This window comes from Danio aesculapii, chromosome 5 (assembly GCF_903798145.1).
Source record: "Danio aesculapii chromosome 5, fDanAes4.1, whole genome shotgun sequence".
NCBI lineage: Eukaryota > Metazoa > Chordata > Actinopteri > Cypriniformes > Danionidae > Danio > Danio aesculapii.
The window spans coordinates 50,404,974-50,422,819 of record NC_079439.1 but is presented as its reverse complement, the minus strand read 5'-3'; the positions used below and the strand labels follow the sequence as shown (position 1 = coordinate 50,422,819).

Below are 17,846 nucleotides of genomic sequence, written 5' to 3'. Positions count from 1 at the left end.
GCGGGACTGAATTAAGAGAAGAATATTTTGAAAATAAAAGCAATCTTAGCTGTTTAAATTTAAGAGAAAGACTTGTTAAGAGTTTAATCAACATTAGTTTAAAGATTAAGAACAGTGAATCTTGGCATTTTTTCAACATTAATGTTTGATGCTTCACTCAAAGAGCCACAGCTATGCTAACGCTAATTTTGAGATCAGTAAGGATTTTTAAAGCAAATTTGTTTTGTGTTTCAATTTGCTTAAATTAAAGTGAAATAACAAATTCCAAGTTTTAACTAAACAAGTAATGCCAGATGTACTAATTTGTAACTAATAAGATTTATTTTAGTTATTTAAAAACAAAATAGCAGTGTTCCTTTTGCTAAAACATGAACTTGACATTACTTGATTAATTTGAATAAATATAGACTCAAAATTAAAGATAATCCATTAACTTTTACTTTGTTAATTTAGGAGTGTTAGATTAAACAGTAAGTACATTTGACATGATATTGTCAAGTTAATTGTATCTGATATAAGAATGTAAAACTTACTTGAAATTTGTTAGTGCAAATTGTTACAAGGATTTTTTAAAGTAAATCTTAAGAGCTATTTTTTTTCAGTGTGGCTGAACAATTCTGCAAAGATGAGTGTCATCAGCAGCACTGTAACAAACTTATTGCAATTTGTCAAAAGCACTTGATTGCAGTTGTTGATGCTAAGGGTGGTCCAACCAGTTATTAGGTTTAGGGGCAAACACTTTTTCACAAAGCAACATGTAGTTTTGTATTTTGTTTCTGACAATAAAAACCTTTATTTTAAAACTGCATGATGTGTTTACTTGTGTTATCTTTGGCTTGTTATCATTTGACCATTGTATATATATATATATATATATATATATACAGAGTTGCCACTTGACAGACTTAAGGTTTAAAAAATGACATATGGTCACATTTATTTTGGCTCACTAACATACATTTGTTGTAAAAATAAATACAATTGTATGTGTCACACACATATTCATTTAGTTTTTAAGTGATCACAATTGAAACTGTGACTGTCCATACAAAATATAAATATACAAAAATGTTATATTAACAGTGACTCCGTAGTAGCAGATTATGTTGCAATTCTGCAATTTTGACACTCCTATAGTATCAGAATGGGTAGAAATCAGCTCAAATGTCTAGTTCTCACTGCAAAAATGTCCTTACACAAAGTTTAAATGATAGAAAAAAAATATTGCAATACTCATTATCAATTATTAAGTAAACCTAATATGCAATGCTGCTAAATGCAGAAACATTTGATTGTATTTCTCTGTACATTTTATGATAAGCAGCAGCTTTTTTCCTTACTTTTCACAGAATTAATCTGTAATCAAATGCATTTATGTTACAATAAACATGAAACAATCTGTATAATGGCATCATTCTTATATCCATGTCAGTTTTGAGCAGACTGTTTGAATAGCAAAGACAGTGGCTACACATGATTTGCATGGATTCAAAGCATCCCTTTCATGATATAAGCCTTAATTCATATTTTATTCAAATCTGTTAGAAATATCATACAATATTGAAGATATTCACAAAAGACGCTACAGGAAGTATCAATGAAAATATTTATCTAATTTACCTGATATTACATATTAAGGTATTAAAGTAAATTTAGATCTATTTAGCATAATATAGCATTTCATATAGAAAAACATCCTAGTGAAGAGAAAAAAAAGTTCCTGACATTTCCTAAAAAATATTCTTTTTCTTTTTTTTTTTTTTAAGTTTAAAAGACAGCTAACACAAAATAAAAAATATTTTATCATTCACTCTACCTCATGTTGTTCCAAACCTGTATGGCATACCTCTGATTAACATAAAATTAGACATTTCTTTTTTGGGCAGACTATGTCTATAATTTATGTATACACAAGTAGGCTATAAGTTCACAGCATATTTCCATACAGCAATTCCAGTCCTCATTCACAGATCATCTAAACCCTTTCATTGGATCAGGAGTGAAAACCATTCTAACAGTATATGCAAAAGCATTCCTGTTGCCTAACCTAAGTTAAATGCACTGAGGGTGTTGCGCAGAATGGTGTCCTTTACTGCTTCAAAAACAAAACGGATATTTTCAGTGTCAGTCGCACATGTAAAATGTGCATAGATCCGCTTCTGTTTGTCTGGATTCTGTTCCTCATACATTTTCAAGATGAACTTCATTGCGGCATCTGCATCATTTTTAGGGCCTGTGGAAGAAGCAGAAAACAGATTCTAATGATCAGAGTTAATTGAAAAATCTCTAGCAGTGTCAGAAATTACTAAAAAGAAAGAGCAAAGCTACTAACCCACAGTAGCTGCATTTTCTTTTTTGAAAACTGAGACAACGTAGTGCAGTAACTCATTTTTTACAAAATTTTTTATCATTTAATCTGCTAAACTATATTTTAAGATGCAGCATTGTGACAATTGTAATATGTTCTTAGAAGCAATTCATACTAAATGTGTTTAGACTATTGTACATATCCATACTGTAGGCTTGTGCGCTTTTCTTAAAATTTTGATTACATTTTGAATGACTAAATTTTAATTACAACATTATATTAAGCATTTATAAATTAATCTCGAATTTTGACCTTTTCTATAAAGTATGCCTGTGCATATTGTGTTTCACAAAATATCCACAGCACCAACACAGAGATCAAAGAACAGCAACGTTTGCAGCAAGGAGAAAGGTTATAACTTACATTTCTGAAGGTTACAGCATTCAGAGGTTAATAGGAAGTGTACAGGCCCTTGTTTTGAATGACTTCAGCACATCTGTGGTTACATGACATCCCTACTCTAGTGCGAACTTTGGCATTAATGATTTTCCAGAGCATTTCAGTCAGGTTTAACTCAGAGCTGACCATTTCTTTTTTTTTTTTTTTTTTTAATGATTTTAGTGTCAAAGAACTGCTTTACCCATTTTGTGTGACAGGGTTGATTTTTTTTCTGCATGAAAATTGCTGGTTGGTTGGCCAATGAATGCCGGGAAGAAACCAAATGTTCATTAATATGGCACCAGAGCACCCCCATAAACCCTTAGGGTTTCTGCAGGTTTCATCAAGTCAAATTTAAGACTTATTAAGACTATTATAAACTCACAAAGGGGCTTAACGCTAAGAAATCTTTGTTTAAAAAAAATTAAACAATAAACTTTATTCTAAAGAAGATAATAAAACCATATTGGTAAATAGAGTTAATAAATAAACTTTTGTTAAAATTTTATTGAGATGTATTGCTGGTGATTGGATATACTTTACATGGACATAGCAAAAATTTATTAAAAATTAAGAATTAATTACAATTTTAAAAATTGTAAATTATTTAAGGCCTACAACTTTTTAAGGCCTAAAATTTAGTTTTTGAAATTTAAGACCTTTTAAGACTTTTTAAGATCCTGCCGACACTCTGACCCTGACGTGTATGTATCTCTTTCGGTTTTTACACAGAAGCATTGAGGGTACAAACAATTTGTGATTTTGGTTCAGATTGTGAGCCGAATTCTGACTCGTACAACTTTTCTTTATATCAATCCAGATTTCATCTTTGTTGTGCATCGTTTGTCATCCTGTGTTCATGCAGTGTACAGGGGAATGGACAGGTGATTAAACTCCCCCAATCAGAACTATGTATCAAAACTATGAACTTCTGGATTCATGGGTGAACTGGTGCATTATTAATGAATATACTCTAGAATGTACTGGAACAAATAAAAATGTATGATATCCAGTTCATATAATTGTGAAGGGGGGGCGCAGTGGATAGCGCTGTCGCCTCACAGCAAGGAGGTCGCTGGTTCAAGCCTCGGCTGGGTCAGTTGGCATCTCTGTGTGGAGTTTGCATGTTCTCCCTGTGTTCATGTGGGTGCTCTGGTTTCCCCCACAAGTCCAAAGATCTGTGCTGTAGGTGAATAGGGTAGGCTAAATTGTCCATAGTGTAAGTGTGTGAATGAGAGTGTATAGGTGTTTCCCTGCCATAAGTTGCAGCTGGAAGGGCATCCGCTGTGTAAAACATGCTGGATAAGTTGGCGGTTCATTCTGCTGTGGCGACCCCTGATTGATAAAGGGACTAAGCCGAATAGAAAATGAATAAATATATGTCAATATATGTATGATGCAGATCTAATTAGAAAAAATAATAATAATTTGTTGTGGTTTTTGATTTTCCTCCCATTGGGTGGTTAAATACACCATTTGCTGGTTTGCCAACCACCATTAAACAAAAAAGAAGAAGCAGGTGTTACGTGTTGATTTCATACACACAGTGTGAGCAGTCATCTGCTGCTGAGCAATCAGACCTTATCATGTGAGCAAATGAATCCTGAGCTCTGCATTTACATCTCATGCCATCATCCAATTCAGTGAGAGTTGATATCATGCTGAAATTGCAAAGAAGTCGCAGTGTTGAACTGATTGTTCATTGAGTTTCTCTGCATTATGCTGCCCCCATATGCACTCGCCTTTTGTGGACAACCAGTCTTTTGGGGGAATGAGTTAGTAACCTTGTAAAGATCTTGCATGACTTCCCTTGTTATGGGACATCCCTTTCACCTTAATCTGTACAGTGTAGGGTTTCATTTACTTTAAAACAACCCGTCACATTTGTTGCATAAAAAATGGTAATGATTGATTACATTTACAATATATATATTTAAAATTATCTACAGGCATTTTCTTATCTTATAAAAGTAACACTTTTTGGTTTTGGCCAAATAATGAACTAAGTAATGGGCTAAGACAAACCATTTGTTTTTACCAACAACACACAAGCCACTCCTACAACCCCTCCTCTCGCCCCGCAAACGAGAGGGAGCCCCGGGCTCAAGGATCTTATTGAGCTCAGGGCTCTCTCCCGGGACAGCATGCCAAACTCGCTTTATAATCAGTCATCAACTAAGTGTGGACTCTTGAAATAACAATACAACTAATATTTTTGTACTCCACTGTATAGCATGACAATATTTTCTTTGTTTTATCATATCCATTACACATATTTTAATGTGGTTGATATGTTGTATCTGGGGTGACTATACATTATTTCGTCAGAATCCAGTGTTATGGGCACTCCCATGTCATAATTTACTCCCTCTCATACTTTCATCCTTTCATATTTGAAAAACAAATTACAATTTGAAATATTCTTGAGTTTTGTGCCTTCATTGAAAGTCATTACAAACTTTCATGCATCAAAAGATCCATTCAAAAATTAAATATCATTTTAAAATCAAATATAGGGGATTATATTCATTGCATATGGGATTGTCAGGTGATTCAGGCCTATTGGAGCAGAATTGTAGCCCAAATAAACAACATTTTTGGTCTGGACATAGATATAAACCCTCTGTCCCTTCTCCTGGGGTTTTCCTTGCAAACTAATTAGGAACAAGTATGAACAACGACTCCTCTGCCTGTCAACTTTTGCTGCCAGGAAGAACATTTTGATGTCATGGATCAATGATAAACCCCCTTACATAAAAGGATGGCATTCAATAATTCAAGAGATTATTCCCATGGAATATTTTAATGTCCGTATAGTCATTCATGTGTATTCTGTTTTCATCAAACTTCTCACTCATCTAAGCTTATGGCTTAGGCCATATGTATATTTTAGTATATGCAGTTATGTTTTGTGCCAGGTATTTTATGTTGTGTTTGTAATTTTGTTTTGTATATGTCTAAAAAGAAAAAAAACTAATAAAAACATGTTTAAAAAAAACATTTTAAAACAAATTGCACATCTGGTAAATCATGTCATCTTGTGAGGTGTCTAATTATTTAAAAGTAATTGGACTATTTAAAAGGAAAAACAAGGACTTGGTAAATAAGCCAAAAGTGAAGAATGAGCTTGTCAGCCACACACCAACCTGTGAACTGTGGATAATAGTTCACAAGGTCTGACTTAAAGATCTTATCCTTCAGGATATCTGTCTTATTAAGGAACAAAATGACAGAGGAATCCTGAAACCAGGGATAGGAGATGATTGTCTTAAAAAGTGCCTTGCTTTCTTCCATTCGATTCTGTGGAGGAATAACATCGTATAAACAAAAGGAATCAAATCCAGATTTTATCTTAACATCCCATAAGAAATAGACTAACCTCATTTGCACTCTCAAATAAGAACTGATCATATTCACTCAGTGCCACCAAGAAGATTACAGATGTGACGTTTTCAAAACAATGGATCCACTTCCGTCTTTCTGACTTTTGGCCACCGACGTCAACCATTCTGTAGATTCATCAATGAATTTTTAATTTATAAAAAACGAACCATTGTTATTTAGCCATCTTCACTACACCAGTTAGTAGTTACCTGAATAGAACACTCTGTAGGTCAAAGACATATTCAATGATGCCTGTGGTTGGAACTCGGACTCGCAGAATATCCTGCAAAGTCGGCATGTAAAATCCTGCAGCTATTCTGTCAATGTCATCAAGGTAACTGAAAAACATGCAAAAAAAAAGACAAAAAACAATCACAGAAATTTACACATACTCTGAAAACACAGAAATATGAACATTTTAAAATTCTCTGGATAAATGATCCAATGGGACAGTAGGTAGTGCAGTCGCCTCACAGCAAGAAGGTCACTGGTACGAGCCTCAGCTGGGCCAGTTGGCGTTTCTTTGTGGAGTTTGCATGTTCTCCCTGCGTTCGCGTGGGCTTCCTCCGGGTGCTCCGGTTTCCCCCACAGTCCAAAGACATGCAGCACAGGTGAATTGGGTAGGCTAAATTGTTTGTAGTATATGAGTGTGAATGAGTGTGTATGGATGTTTCTCAGAGATGGGGCGCAGCTGGAAGGGCATCCGCTGTGTAAAACATGTGCTGGATAAGTTGGCGGTTCATTCCGCTGTGGCGACCCCGGATTAATAAAGGGAATATAAGCCGAAAAGATAATGAATGAACGAATAAATGAACCAATGATTTTTAATTAATGAATACTTGCTTGTGTGCTAAAATGTCCAGCTGGCTTCAATTTATGGCACACAATTTAAGTTTCTACATACCCTGAGAGCAGTACAAAGATATACTACTGGAAAAAAAATACTTATTTCTTTTGTCAAGATTCTGAAGTATGCATTAAATGTATTATCCCATGAAGACACAGGGGAGGTTTTCTAAATGGAAGTGAAGTGGCTAAACTGGCATTGGTTGGTCTTGTGATAATGGTAGCATGGCAGATGAAGAACTTGTTCATTTATTCATAGTTTTCAAATTCAAAAATAAAAAGAAAATATGTTTTAGCAGGCAATTAGTTCAAATTCAAATGTTCTATCTATTACAACATGCACCATTACTGGCTATGTTCCCAAAAAAGATTGCCTTTTTGCCCTAATACTTTCAAGTTTACAGATGAAGTTGTAGGCGAATATAAATAAGTGTCCCTTATGGATCTGGGTCCGATCTCCTGACTTTTACAAGTCTTAGCTCCAAAAATTCTGGAAGTAAGATCACTCTGTTACAGCTTGTCTAGCAAAATGCTGGCCCTCCATCCTGTCCTGGTCTTCAAAGATATTCCAGAGGGAAACCCCCTTCATCTTTGGAACCCACACACAAACGCAGTATTTAAATGGACTCCCGGAAACTCAAAATTCGCTCCAAAATGCATGTAATGTGTGTATAATCTAATAGAAACACTTTAATAAATTAATTTCAAAAAACACTTTAATATGCTTTTTTCAAGGCATTAGATAAACTAAGAACTAATGAATAATGTTTTATGTATTTTTTTTAACTGTCATGTTTACTATGTGCTCTGTATATAATTCTACAGCACATGATCTAAGACATATGATGATAACTTGTATGTTTTGTGTAATTTTATTATACCATGAATTAAAAGATTATCTGTCTGTCTTGGGACTGCCCAGACCAGCGAGGAGAAACAAATGAATGCACTAGCACAAACTTTCCTCTCAAGCCATTGGTCAGTCAGTAGAGAATGGGTGTGACTTGGCCAATAGTTAAATCTATCTACACGCCAAAAAATCAGGGCAGAACATGTCCAGTAAAGACTCATTTTTGCTTTGCTTTTCCAGTAATTATAAACTCAGTTAAAGATACGCCTTGCATATCACCCAACTCGGCCACAAGCTTACAAAAAGACTTCCCAGCATTTTGCACACATCAAAGGTCCATCACATGGAGAGAGAGACCCAATGCAGGTACTGTATTATACATGCGTTTCTAAGCTGTGCTCCTTTTCATCAAAAAGGTGTTTTACTTGGTGGTTCTTAATTGTTGTCGGGGGAACTGAGTGAATATTTCCACTCTATACCTAAATTCTATATTTTCTTGCTTTTCTGTGTTTTATGTTTTGTTCGCTATATGTGTTAATCATTAAATCATTTAAATCGTGTTGAATTTGCCTTTATTTTGCCTCACAGGAATAGTTGCTTTAATGGTAAAAAAAAGGTACCAGCTTTCATAAAGTGTAATACAACTTCTAAAATGATTCCCTTACTTCACAAGAAGTTTTTTTCCCTTTCAAATAAATAGACAATTAAATTAGGTCACTCAGTCGAGTAGATAAATTCATTGTTATATTTATTCTGCTACATTTAACTGTAAGTTAAACCAAAATATTTATTATAAAATAATAACTTGTTATTAGATGAGGGGTAAGGGACTCATTTTTTATAACACATTTATGTGTAATCTAAATAAATAAGCAAAGAATCCTGCGAGCAAAACGTGTCCATCACTCTTAGACATGGCGAATTTTAAGCATTCACAGTATGAAGCAATTGCACCACAAAGTGTAATGATGTCATTATTACATGACCTGCCATTATCAGTTGATTCACTTCATTACAGTTCAGAAATATTCCTGGTGGCCTCAACGATTCTCAACAGAAGCAACAGATCTGAGTTTACAATTTTGTCATAAGTTATAATGTCATAAGTATAAGTTTAAATTCATTACAATCAGGGTTAGGTGCTTCTAAATTGCGTTATTCACTATCTAATAATCAAACAAGCAATCAAGCAATTAAACTTTATTTATTTTACAATATCAAAACACCAAATTGAACCATACACTAATCTAGCCAAGAGTTTTGCCTAGGGAGAACTTTAATCAGCTACCTCTATTGAAAAAAGAAAAAATCCATTTAACAACTGCCCTGGGGTGCATTTCCCAAAAACCATCGTTAGCCAACTAAGGTCGCAAGTTGCATCGTTACGAACATAGTTTGTTGATTTGGCATTTCCTAAATCCATTGTTACAATGAACATTTGTAAACTGCATTGCAAACTTGTACACTTGCAACTACACCTCTAGAGCTGTAGTTAGAAGCATACCCCTTACCACCCCTAAGCCCTATTCGTTTAGAACATTTTAACATTTAAACTTGGAATTATTAAAAAAAAACATTAAAGTCATGTCTCTTAAGGTGTTGTTTTCAAAGTATTTTTTTGCAGTTCAGTTTTAGCAATCTTCATATTGACAATTACATTCCCTTCGTAGTACACTTTGAAAAAATTGATGCCATTTTGAACACAGCCATGGCTCACGACGAAAGCTATAGCTGACCTATTATTTAAAAACAGAATTTATTTTTTCTCCAAAGCTTATGAAACAAAAATATATAGCATGCGTTATCGCTTTTAATCTATAGTAGGTCATTTATTAAGAAATGTATCTGACTGTATATGACATGGGCCTGTTGGTTAGAAGATTTCTGCAGTGGTTTGAATGTGTCAAACTGTACAATAATTTATTGTATTATTGTTAAATAAATAAAATTAAATAAAAAAATTAACAAAATCCTACTTAATAATAATAGAAATAATAATAATAATTATTATTATTATTATTAAGTAGGATTTTTCTTCATTTCTTATTAAATAGCCTACTGTAAATTACAACCGTTAACGATGTATATGATTTATATATTTGATTAAAATAGGTGTTAGCTAAGCGGTTTTATGTTTTAGAATAGAATATGGAATATTCTCAATATTATTTCAAAAGGAAACATTGGTCCTATATGTGCCGTTCATATATATTTCAATTAATATGGAAAACGAGTGCATGTTTTTACCAAAACTAATAAAGAATTTTCTGTTTCGTGTAAAACAATATAATTTGCACAAAAAATGATGGGGTTTTTCTTTAAAGAAGTTGTTACTCCACCCCATTTAGAGCATCATTATAGACAAAGAAACACTCATCACTACATCATTCTTTTCCCAAACAATGCATCGTGTTATGATAGTTCAGCCGCGAGTTATGTCATTGTTTGGGAAACGCACCCCTGATCTGTCTATTGAGCTTCAGGTCAGAGTAAATTTTCAGAGTCAAAGTTAACGATGATTGACTGGATGAACTGAGCCAAGGTACCTAAATTGATGAGCAGGGTCCAAGTGGTGTCTCGAAAGACTATCACTTCAACTGTTCTTTACAACTTAGACAGTCAAGTAGTGCTCTGACAGTTTCACCTATTCTGGGGTGTGTTTCCCAAACAACGACATAACTCGCGGCTGAACTATCCTAGTACGTTGCATCATTTGGGAAAAGAATGATGTAGTGACGAGTTTTTCCCAAAACTCGTAGTTTCTCTGTCGCAGATCCATCATTTGAACCACATTAGTTATAACGTATAACACCCATAATGATGCTCTAAACGGGGTGGAGTAACAACTTCTTTAGAGTAGAACCCCATAATTTCTTTGGGCAAATTATACTGTTTTACACGCACACATTTTTTCTAAATCCTATATTAGTTTTGGTAAAAACATGCTCGTTTTCTATATTCATTGAAATATATGTGAATGGCACATATATGGCCTATGCTTCCTTTACAGATATTATTGAGAATATTACATATTCTATTCTAAAATGTAAAATCACTTATAAAAGCTAACACATATTCTAATATCATATTTAAATGATATATTGAATAAATAATGAGGCTATTTATTAAGAAATTAAATTTAATATTTATTATTTAATAGGATTATTATTTATTTATTTAAAAGGATGATGATTATTATTATTATTATTATTATTATTATTATTTATTATTATTATTATTATTATTATTATTATTATTATTATTATTATTATTATTATTAATAATAATAATAATAATAATAATAATAATAATAATAATAATAATAATAATAATAATAAGTAGGATATTGTTTTTTTAAGTCTACTTTTACAATTTCACACATTCAAACCACTGCAGAAATAACAACAGGCCCATGTCATATACGGTAGGCTACATTTCTTAATAAATAACCTACTATAAAATAAAAGCATTAATGTATGATATGTTTTTTTGTTTTGTTTTTTTGTTTTTTTCACAAGCTTTAGAGCAATGACTGTAAATAATATAGCTTTGGAGCCGTAACACAAATTCTGCTCGGCTGTGTTAAAAATGACATCAATGATTCAAAGTGCACTGCAAAGGGAGTGCAACTGTAAACATGAAAAAATACTTTGAAAGCAAATTACACCTAAGAGTGATGAGTTTAATGTTTTTTTTTATATAATTCCAAGTTTAAATGTTGGAATGTTCAACGAATAGGGCATAGGGGGATATTTGGGAATAGAACACAGCCAGGAACTATGTTTCTAACTACAGCTCCAGAGGTGTAGCTGCAAGTGCACAAGTTTGCCACGCAGTTTGCGAATGTTTGTTGGAACGATGGATTTGGGAAACATCAAATAAATGAACTATTTTTGTAACAACGGAACTTGCAGCCTTAGTGAGAGGGGTCTGGATGCCGACCTGGTGCAGTGCAATCTGAGCTGCATCTAATGCTTTTTAATGGGCTCACCTTACCCCACACCTAACCCTACCCCTCACAGTGATGTCACTTACTCCATTTGAGTGCATTGTATCGGACTTTGCATCGCTGAGTGATGCAGTCTCAGCTTGCATCATAAAGGCTGCATCCAGATACTATTGACCTTAGTAGGCTAACGATGGTTTTCGGAAACACACCCCTGATTGGTAAATGAATCTTGCTATTGTCCAGATAAAAATGAAAGGACAACTCGTGCTTTCTGATTATTGAACCAAGGCCGTGCACGTAATGCCCACCCAATGTTCCATACAAGAGATCAAAATGTCATGTTCCATTGATAAATGTTGCAGTTAAATCAAGACGTACAAGAATAACACAGAATCACTTATTATTTCCCCCAAACTTTTGGAATAACTAACAGTTAGGGTTAGGGTTACGGTTAAGGTTTGGTAACACTTTACAATAATAGTACATGATTAATGATGTGTTAATATGTAAACTAAACATTACTTTATTAAGAATTAATGATGAATTGATGTATGCGCTAATCATGAACTTACTTTAATTACAACATGAGTCACAAGAGTTCATGTGTGAATAACAGCTACCTTAATTACTTCTTAGTACATGTTGTTAATTAATGTATTAATTAACATTTAAGTTTAAGCTAAATTTGAATGTATAATTATGTCATGACTTTACTTGGAGGGGCAAATCATCATTAATTCTTTCTTAACTACTCATAAACACAATAAACTGTTCATGTTGATGTTGACAGAACAATTTTCTATTGTTATTCTGTGTAAACACACTAGCTGAAGGTGCATAAGGAGTTCATGTGTAGTTAAGTATGGATTAATGATGATGTGCCCCTCCAAGTAAAGTCATGATATATTTTTACATTAACAGCTCATGAGTTCATGTTGGTTAAATCAAGCTTAAACTAATGTGGTAATTAATACATTAATTAAAAAACAAGCATGTACTAACAGTTAATTAAGGTAGCTGTTATTCACACATGAACTCTTGTGACTTATGTTGTAGTTAAAGTTAGTTCATGATTAGCGCATACATTAACACATCATTAATTCATAATACAGTAATGTTTCATTTACATATTAACACATCAATATTCATGTACTGTTATTGTAAAGTGTTACTCATTTTTTGAACAGGAAAGATATTCAAGGATCAATTAATATATGTTAATCCAGGAACATGTCTAACTCTGCGAAATCAACTTAATAATCTAAAAACAATATCTTAAAACAAAAGTGTCTATCATATCTGTGTAAAACAAAGAAACAATCAAAGCACTTACTATTTGGTAGAGTCAGATAACTGATACTCTCTCCTGCGTTCATAGCATTTCTGCAGGCCTTGGTCTAGCCACACACTCTTGATGGCTTCAGCATATGTAGCCTCCATTGTTTGCACTGATTCTGCTTCCACCTCCTTAAGCATTGCAGCAAATGTCTGCAACAGAATAGTGCACAATTTCAGTCAATTTAAAAAAATCCAGTCAGTTCAATTTCTTTTCAATTTTATTTTGTTTAAATATTTAATAATAAAACACATCATTGTGTCAGATTTTATGGTGCATACTTCATTTTTGCCATCAGCAAAGGGGATTTTCAGGCTCTCCATGGCTTTAAGCATGCTTTGAATGGAAGTAAAGACATTCTGGTACACCAGCTTGGCAAAGGACCTCTTGTCTTCCTCTGAGTAGCCCTTGCCATGTATAATTCTCATCTGCTTGATGAACGTGCTCTTCCCACTCTCTCCTGTGCCTGTGCAGTAACATGAAAAGTTTTAGCGCAGAGAAATCATGCATTACACAGTTATTGTGCTGCATGCCATCAAAGCTAAACTATTGATATTAAATGGATAGTTTCAGAAAAATAAAACGATTTACCACTAAATCTTGTTATTTTTAAGCCTGGCTCAGTCACCAAATATTTCATTTGTACGGAAAAGAATTAGGTTGAGTGAATCATGACTTTTGTTTTGTTTTATTTAAATAAATTTTATTTTCATTTATTCATTATAAATTATTTTCTTTTTGGCTTAGTCTCTTTATTAATCTGGGGTCGCCACAGCGGAATGAATCGCCAACTTATCCAGAATATGTTTTACTCAGCAGATGCCCTTCCAGCTGCAACCCAACACTGGGAAACGCCCATACACACTCATTCACTCTAGCCAATTTAATTCAATTCACCTGTACTGCATGTCTTTGGACTGTGGGGCAAACCGGAGCACCTGGAGCAAACCACATAGAAATGTCAACTGACCCAGCCAGACTTGAATCAGTGACCTTCTTGCTGTGAGGCGATCGTGCTCCCCACTGTGCCACCATGACACCCTTATTTTATTTTATTTTATTTTATTTTATTTTATTTTATTTTATTTTTTATTTTTTATTTATTTTTTTATTTTTTTATTTTATGGGGCATTTTTTTTTAAACCAATGATAAACAAAACCACAGATTTTAAATCTCTTCTTGGTTGTTCAGAATAAAATGGCTTAAGGAGATAGTTGCCCCAAAATACAAAATAAAAATAAAAATGTATTCATTCATATTTATGTTAATATTTTCTGTTAAACACAAAACAAGATATTCTGAAGAATAGTAAGATAAACACATACAATGGAATTCAGAGGTTCCCAGATTTTTTCTTTTGTCTGTTTAAGTCAAGGGTGAGTAAATGATGACAGTGACCTTTACATTTTCATTCCTTTAAATATTTCTGTTAAAATGTCAAATATTTAATGTTTTTTTTACATTTAAACTTAGACTTCCACAATAATCAATTACATTTTGTCTTTATGAGACCACCTCAATGACAGCTTAGTTTTTGTACTTTAAATATGGCATGTACCTTTTTTGTCACTGGTGTTACTGGTGCTACTTTTTGGCAATATTAAAGGTATTTATTATTCACTCATTAATTTTCTTTTTGGCTTAGTCCCTTTATTAATCTGGGGTCAGCACAGTGGAATGAACCGCCAACTCATCCAGCATATGTGTTACACAGTGGATGCCCTTCCATCTGCAACCCAAACCACCATACACACTCATTCACACTCATACACTACGGGCAATTTAGCCTACCCAATTCACCTATACCCACATGTCTTTGGACTGTGGGGGAAACTGGAGCACCTGGAGGAAACCCACACTGCACCCCCGTGCATCCCGTATTTATTATTGATAATATTTATATCAATAAGGAGATTATATTTTAATTGTTTTAATCAGGGTTGTTAAAAGCATGATTTAAAAACGTTAGTTTATTTGTGCAACCATACCTTTGCTATAAAAATGAAAATATTTGAAACAAATATTTATATGAAAAAAGCAATAATGCAATCATAAAACTGTTATGTTGAGATCACGAGATAATTAAGTCGTTATCACGAAAAAAACAACTTTTGTTATGTCCAGAAATATTTTAATGCATGGCCTCTTAGGACTTCCGTAGCTTTATGTTTAGCAGAACAAAAACATTTTCTGAATTAAAAACACATAGAAGTCAAAGATCAAAGATCAAAGTCAAAACAGTGATCAGTTCTTACATGGCCAAGTTTAGACGTTTTGGGAAAAGACTGCGATTCTGCAGTTGTCCGCTAGAGGTCTTTAAAGTTTTAACATTGTTTTATGTAGGCCTATATTTTTCTCATCTTACGCGTTCATTTTCTTCTATTTATCATCCTGGAGTTGTCATTAACTGTTGGATATTCCCTGATTTGTGTAGAAAAATGATAAAATATTAACAATCGGGACAAAGCTTCAAAGACATTTAGAATCTGCTGGTATAAGACTACAGAGTTGATGGTTAACAAACTCAAAAATGAAACTAGATTGCAAAAGTATATATATATTAATAAGTTTTATATAAGTGACAAGTGATACAAAACAAAACACAAATCTATCAGAATATTCCAAGGCTTCTAAAAGTCACACAAACCAACTGGTTATTTTGAAAACATTGAAAATCCAGTCTGATGAAAAAACACATCATGGAAATATGTAGACTACCCTGATTCTTCACATTAAAAGTTATACACTCTGTGACAGCATGAGAATTAAATGACAAAGTTTTATTTTTTAAAATGAATTAACCTTCAACTATAGAACTGCTGACATGCAAAAATAGGACGATAAAATGTCGATTTCCTCGGGTTCATTTTAGAAATGCAGACAAAGATTGCTATTATGTATTTCCTAGTTAGATTTTTTGCCTTAGGATATTGTAATCATGTCATCAAACTACCCTGCCAGTAAGGTGCAAATTATTTGTATATGATTTGTATTCATGTGAAACTGAACAGCTATTTTTAGACATGCTAACATTCAGTATGGTCTACGATGCATACAGAAAACACAATTCTCAACATGCAGAAAACCAAATTCAATCTGTTGAGTTTGATAACACATAACCACATATGATGGAATAAAAATAATTATTCAATGTTGGATTGCTACTAATCCCTAACATGTTAAACAGGTCTGACAAATGGAAGTTTTGCTGAAAGTGTGGAGATTGTTATCATGTCTAAAACAAGGAAACACTGGATAAGCTTGTTCTTCTGTTAAACTAGTCACATCCCAACTAAACAGTAATAAATAGATAAAAAATAAAGCACAAGTCAAACAGTGACATACAAGGGGGAAAAATGACAGAATTTAATCGCAGTGAAAATTGCTTATTTTCTCCATAAAAACAACTGCACATCCTGGAAATGATCCTATCAGTAAATGCTGTGTTAGGCATTCATAAAATGTTCATGTTTTGCATGTTTTTCACAAACATGTTGATATGATCATGTGATTTTCTTTTTTATTAAGAACTGAAAAACATAATGATACATGTAAGGGATTTACTTTGCATTGACATATTTTTGCATGTGTTTGCATATAACCACAAACCGAGGAAATATGTTGTCTAAGCATCTAAAGTGTGAATTTTAAGCCTTAAAATTGTATTTTAATGAAAGTACATTGGCATTTTAATTGGATAGTAAATTAATGTCAAGTAATTATTTTTTTTGTTACACAAAATAAACTGCTAAACAGCTTAAATGAATGATGTTTGACATTACAAATAGTTGGTAGTTTTTAAAAATGTATTATTATTATTATTATTATTATTAGTAGTAGTAGTAGTAGTAGTAGTAGTAGTAGTAGTAGTAGTAGTAGTAGTATTTAAAGTTTTACTATTGTCGTATTTGTTAATAGATTGTTGTTGTTGTTTTTTTTTTTTGTTAGTTTTTGTTTTTTACTTTTCTCTGTTTTGGAACTTTTTTTTTAAATACTTAAATATGTCTATTTTGTTTTACATCTTTTCTTGTAAGCTAAGTTAAACTAATAAATATATCCTTGCGAGCTGATAACTGAAATAAAAAATAAATAAAATTGATGAGTTTGATGCATTTCTTTCGGTAAATGAGTGTTCATTTCAAGCACCAAAATAGTTTGTTTAGTTTTAAAAATCTAGAAAGTACATACCTAAAAGTAAAAGCTTCAATTCTTTGTTGGAACTCCGCTTGTCCATTTTTAGCTTCCTCTCAATTTCTTGGTGAATCCTCATTTTTTCTTTGTCTTCGCCTGATAAACAGCACTCCTCCATCCTGAACCGTCTCAACCTCCTCCAGTACTTCACAGTCAATGCACACATCGGCTCACTCGGCAGTATTAAAAGAATCGTCTTGAAGAAAGTCTATGGGAACACGCCTACCTCAGGAGCTGTGATGTGCTGTCATTTACAGGTGGAGTTTCTTCCTCATTCCCTGGATGGGGTGGGTAGTGACACGTAAAGCCTTTATTTCCTTTTCCTCTGTGCTTCAGCTGCTCTCTCCTGATTCTAGCACTATTCAACTATATTTTCATGTAGTCTAAAAATCTTACATAATCAGACTGAAAAACTAAAATGTTATCCTCATGATTTTAATGAGGATAAAAAAAACAATGAAATTCTCTACAAAAAAAAGCTTTAATAAAAAAAGCTGCAAACTCTTTGTCAAACTACATTTTTCTCCTCATTTCAGGAATGTT

General features: G+C 33.1%; 1 protein-coding gene across 1 annotated transcript; it reads right to left on the bottom strand.

Annotated features, from left to right (window-relative positions):
- Positions 1–905: 905 nt before the first annotated feature.
- gna14 (guanine nucleotide binding protein (G protein), alpha 14) lies at positions 906–17,494 on the bottom strand. The gene is made up of 7 exons (XM_056458416.1): positions 17,301–17,494; positions 13,393–13,577; positions 13,109–13,263; positions 6,340–6,468; positions 6,126–6,255; positions 5,893–6,046; positions 906–2,233 (listed from the first exon to the last, which is right to left on the bottom strand). The coding sequence occupies exons 1-7, from the start codon at positions 17,467–17,469 to the stop codon at positions 2,043–2,045; spliced, it is 1,113 nt and encodes a 370-aa protein (XP_056314391.1). The 5' UTR covers positions 17,470–17,494; the 3' UTR covers positions 906–2,042.
- Positions 17,495–17,846: the final 352 nt, after the last annotated feature.

Coding starts and splice junctions, on each gene's coding strand:
- gna14 (XM_056458416.1), bottom strand. CDS start 17,469: ATGTGTGCATTGACTGTGAAGTACTGGAGGAGGTTGAGACGGTTCAGG. Junction 6,256..6,339: donor CTACAGAGTGTTCTATTCAG/GTAACTACTAAC, acceptor ATGAATCTACAG/AATGGTTGACGTCGGTGGCC. Junction 6,047..6,125: donor TATTTGAGAGTGCAAATGAG/GTTAGTCTATTT, acceptor ATTCCTCCACAG/AATCGAATGGAAGAAAGCAA.